The sequence below is a fragment of the Plectropomus leopardus genome, chromosome 15 (genome assembly GCF_026936395.1).
Source record: "Plectropomus leopardus strain MGB_pleo_1.0 chromosome 15, ASM2693639v1, whole genome shotgun sequence".
In the NCBI taxonomy this organism is placed as follows: domain Eukaryota; kingdom Metazoa; phylum Chordata; class Actinopteri; order Perciformes; family Serranidae; genus Plectropomus; species Plectropomus leopardus.
In genome coordinates this window covers 197,501-202,500 of record NC_142190.1, presented here as the reverse complement: position 1 = coordinate 202,500, position 5,000 = coordinate 197,501, and the positions used below count along the sequence as shown (strand labels likewise).

The window sequence follows — 5,000 nt, the reverse complement described above, 5'->3', positions numbered from 1 at the left end:
GTGGACACACACTGTTGTCCAGCTTTAGCTGCGGACAGAGAAGGACGCAGATCTTCAGTCCGAAGGTTAAATTTCGTTAAATATGATGGTAGCTCAGAGAGGATTTACTGATGCCTGAGTTTTTATATATTATTATTATTATATATATTATTATATAAGCGTGTTTATTCAAAACAACAAAAACTGACAGAAAAAACAATTTAACGAAACCTAAAATCAAGTCACGGAACAAAAAGTAGCAATTAAACACAAAACGTAATAAAACAGCAAAGCAGAGTTTTATTCTGTGATGCCATCATTGATATTGATATTATGATTATTGTTGTTGTTTTATTATTATTATTATTATTATTATTATATTTGTTATTGTTGTTGGTGTAGTTATTGTTGTTGTTGTTTATTATTATTATATTTGTTATTGTTGTTGGTGTAGTTGTTTATTATTATTATATTTGTTATTGTTGTTGTTATTGGTGTATTTATTGTTATTGTTGTTGTTGTTGTTGTTGTTGTGATTGACGGATTGGCTCCTCCTGCAGCTGATGTATTCTCGCGGCTCATTGGTCGATCTGCTCATCAAATCAAACGTCAGTCGTTACGCAGAGTTCAAGAACGTCACCAGGATCCTCACCTATCGCCATGGAAACGTGGAACAGGTGTGTGCACCTGTCTGTCTCTGTTCACCTGTCCAGAAAACTTTATTTATAGAGACAAATATCACAAACTTACCTCAAAATGCTAAACAACCTGTCTCTGTGTCTCTTTCTGTCCCTCTGTCTGTCTCTGTCTGTCCCTCTGTCTGTCTCTGTCTGTCCCTCTGTCCGTCTCTGTGTCCCCGTCTGTCCCTCAGGTCCCCTGCAGCAGAGCCGATGTCTTTGCGAGTCGTCAGCTGTCTGTGGTAGAAAAAAGGAAGCTGATGCGTTTCCTCACTTCCTGTGTGGAGGAGACAGAAGAGCAACAAGGTGAGACACGAACTTTTATTTAAGAAGTCCATTTTATCCGTTTATTTTTGTCTTAAAAAAGTTTTGCTGTTGTTGAAAAACAGGCAATTCTTTTAGTCTTTTAATCAATGACTTAAAAATCAAAAGATTTCTTTTTTCTAATTTTATTTAATTTTTAAGAAACCAGGTTTATTCAGTTCAATTACGTTTTATTTATAAACCCCACGTTCACGAAACACGTTTCGCCTCAGAGGGCTCTGAGACGACGTCCCTCTGTCCATTTTTCAGCCAGAAAATGTAAAAGCAGATTTTTTTGTTGGATTTTCGGATTTCTGACGACGTTTTCAAAGAGTTCGAAGAGAGTTAGAAAAGTTCAGAGGGGGGGCAAGAAAAACGTGACGTCATGGAAAGTTTGGACATTTTGTCCATGACAGTGAGAGAACATTGGTGCAGGACACGTCACCATCAGTACGCCTGTCAGATCCGGGGCATTGTGGGTAACGTAGTCCTGTATCCCTCCAGCCTACAATGGTCGGCCATATTTGGAGTACCTGCATGACCAGCAGCTCGGTGACAACCTGCAGCACTTCCTGCTCCACTCCATTGCCATGGTAACAGAGGACACGCCCACTGAGGAGGGCCTCGCGTCCACGCGTCACTTCCTGCGCTGCCTGGGTCGTTATGGAAACACGCCCTTCCTGTTTCCTGTCTACGGCCTTGGAGAGATACCCCAGTGTTTCTGTAGGTAAGAGCCCGAAAGTACTACAAGTGCTACTACTACTGCTGTTTGTACTGCTGTTATTACTTCTACTGCTACGAGTGCTACTGATACAAACAGTGCTGCTCCTGGTACTATGAGTATTACTGCTGATAGTGCTTGTACTTAGTACTATCAGATAGTACTTGTACGACTCCACGAGTGCTTCTTTAAGTACTGCTCCCCTTGTACTTTGTGTTCTCAGCATTGCAGTAGTACTCCAGTTGGATATATTGCAGTAGTACTTCAGTTTGACGTATTGCAGTAGTCGTACTCTGATGCAAGTTCAAAAAATGCAGGAATTGAGCGATGCCGTCAGCAGCAGCCGGATGGACTCTGCTGAATTTAATCAGCGTCATGGAGCAGGACCAATGAGATCACCTGTCTGACCGGCCTTACCTTTCTCAGGTGTACTACACCTACTATCGCACTAGTACTCCAGTTGAACGTGCTAAAGTAGTACTGCAGTTGGACTTATTGCAGTAGTGCTGCAGTTGGACGTGGCGCCGCGTCCTCGGGGTTGTTGACGTCTGCAGACGTCTGGAGGCAGATCAGCTGGTTGCCATGGCGGCGGTGGCTCATTAGATCAGAACATGAATATTAATGAGGGGGTGTCGCCTGGGGGCCGCACTCATTTACATATTAGATAATCCTCAGCGGATATTACTGCTCACACACACACACACACACACACACACACTCGGCATGTTTCGAGGTGTTTTTCAGGTTTACTGAATATAATACTACCTTCAGTTTTCTCCTATAGAGTCAGAATTTATATATATTTATATTCAATACTTAATTCAATAAAGTCAATACTTTGAAATAGAAAGTTCGTTTGTATTCGTGGTTTCCAAAATTTTGATGTTTGGTAAAAATTTGAAATGTGGTCTATTTCAATAAATGATAAAAAATTGTAATGTTTAGAGTCAAAAAACTGAAATAGTATATAATGGAAGAAATTTTAAGTCATTGTTAAGTCAGAAATACAAAATCGATGGTCGTTTTTATTTATAATGTACAAAATTTGATGTATGAAGTAAAAACATTAAAAAACAGTTGGTTTTAGTCATTGTCATAAATTCCACGCATAAGTTCATAAATTAAAAACAATCAGATTTTATTCATCATGTCCAAAATTGTACAGTATAAGGGCACAAATGTGAAATGAAGAGTCCATTTTTGAAATAGTGTCAGTGTTTATTCATTAACGTCATCCTGTTGTTTTTTTATAGCAATGACAATAAACTAAAAACTAAACTACGTCACTGTTATGTCCAAAATGTTAAAGTAACACAAAACATTTAAAAGGAGAGTCACTGTTTATTCATACCCTACAAAATTTAATGTTTAAAGTCGAAAATTTGACAGAGTCAGTATTTATTCACTTTGTCCAAAATGTAATATTTAACACCAAAAATCCCAAATAAAGTTTTTTTTTTCCATTCATAATGTCCAAATATTCATGTATAAAGTGAAAAAGCATTTTTATTTATTGTCATAAATTTTATGGATGAGGTTGAAAATTTGATATCGTTTGCCTAATTCTATTTATAATGTCCAAAACTCTAAGTTTCAGACTAAAACACAGTTTTTATTCATTTGTCTAAAATTTCGTCCAGCTGTTGTTGGGGCTGAAATTAGCGCGTTCTCACGGTGTATTTTCATCACTGCTGATCAGCGTTGATCAATACCTGCAGAGTCATGTGACCCTGCAGTGAATGCAGATCGTTTCTCTTAAAATACAAAATCCAGACGAGAGCGACTTTTTGCTTTTTTGTTTTTGTGCAGGAGGGAAAGACGCTCAGCAGGGAGCTTGAAAATCACGTAGACGGCGCTGAAAATGAGCTGATATATCAAATCTATAAAAACGGGATCGAAGGCTCGACTTTCATACAAACAGCACCTGCAAACCGTTAACACACCTGCTGCGGGTGTGTGTTACCTGTGTGTGCGTGCGCGTGTGTGTATGTGTGTGTGAACGTGCTGTAATTTTCCTTCATCTTGACAGTTATTGCTTTGTTTTCTTTTAATCACGGACACACACACACACACACACACATACACACAGCAATACAGCCTAATTGAGTTTTGTGTGTGTGTGTGTGTGTGTGTGTGTGTGTGTGTGTGTGTGTAATTTGGCTCACCATCTTAAGATGCTTCAAAGAGATGAAGACACACACACACAGTAATTAACTGGTGATGACAGACAGATTGCTGAGTGTTTGACTCAAAGTGTGTCGCTCCTCAACTAAAGGTCGACGTGTGTGTGTGTGTTTAATGATGTTATTAATGTTGGGCATTTGTGTGTGTGTGTGTGTGTGTGTGTGTGTGTCTGTGTGTGTGTGTTGAGGGCAGAGCTGACTGTGATTGGCTGAGACAGCTGCCAATCAAACTGACAGCCTCCTCCTTTATCCCTATAATCTCCTTATTGAAACTTTTATTCTGAAAATCTGTGCTGACGCTCACATAACAGCAGGTTCAACATTCACACACACTTGACCAAAAGTATGTGGACACCAGAACAAAGCCTTTCATACGAGCGACAGTTTGACTGTGTTTTCTGATTATTTTTAAGACACTTAGTCTCTTTAATATATATATATATATTTTTCCTTTTCCCTTTGAAACTTGGAGCGACGTCACTGTTCTTGTGCTGCTTTCAGACGCCGTTCACAAAAATTTAACCCTTTGAACTATGAGCGTATTAGTGCAATTTCTCTCAAAAACATTGAAAAAGGACAGTTAGCAACTTGGTAAGATGTGTTCCACAAATTTAAAGAAATTAGTAAATTTAGAAAATTATTTTTAAAAAGACAGGGAAAATGTTTAGGGATAAAGATAAAAAATAAGGAAAACCTATATCTGTACTGATCACATAATTTTTTTTAAAATTATGTTACAGAATTAGTGTAATTTTCAAACATTTTTTCAGGTTATTTAGTTGGTCGATTATTTTGTTTTACTTTATTTTTCATTTTTTAGTTTAGTTGTTTTTTTAAAATATATTTTTAGATAACTTTTTTGTACTCTTTTTTTATTAATGTCTTGCTGGTTTTTGGTTCATTTCCTCTTTTATTGCTCATTACCTTTTTCCTTTTTTTACCTTTTATGATGGTGGTGATGATGATGATGATGATAGTGATGAAGATGGTGATGATGATGAAGTTGATGGTGATGATGGTGATGATGGAGGTGATGATGATGATGATGATGATGATGATGATGATGGTGATGATGGTGGAGGTCATGAAGGTGGTGATGATGATGGTTATGATGGTGATGAAGATGGTGATGATGAA

At 37.8% G+C, this 5,000-nt stretch overlaps 1 protein-coding gene across 1 annotated transcript in view; it reads left to right on the top strand.

The window, feature by feature from the left end:
• Positions 1-5,000, top strand: part of chm (CHM Rab escort protein) — a 26,272-nt gene that overhangs the window by 8,289 nt on the left and 12,983 nt on the right. The window contains exons 8-10 of the mRNA XM_088088463.1: positions 540-656; positions 851-962; positions 1,464-1,686. Coding sequence (XP_087944589.1) covers positions 540-656; positions 851-962; positions 1,464-1,686 — 452 coding nt within the window. The remainder of the gene's footprint in view (positions 1-539; positions 657-850; positions 963-1,463; positions 1,687-5,000) is intronic.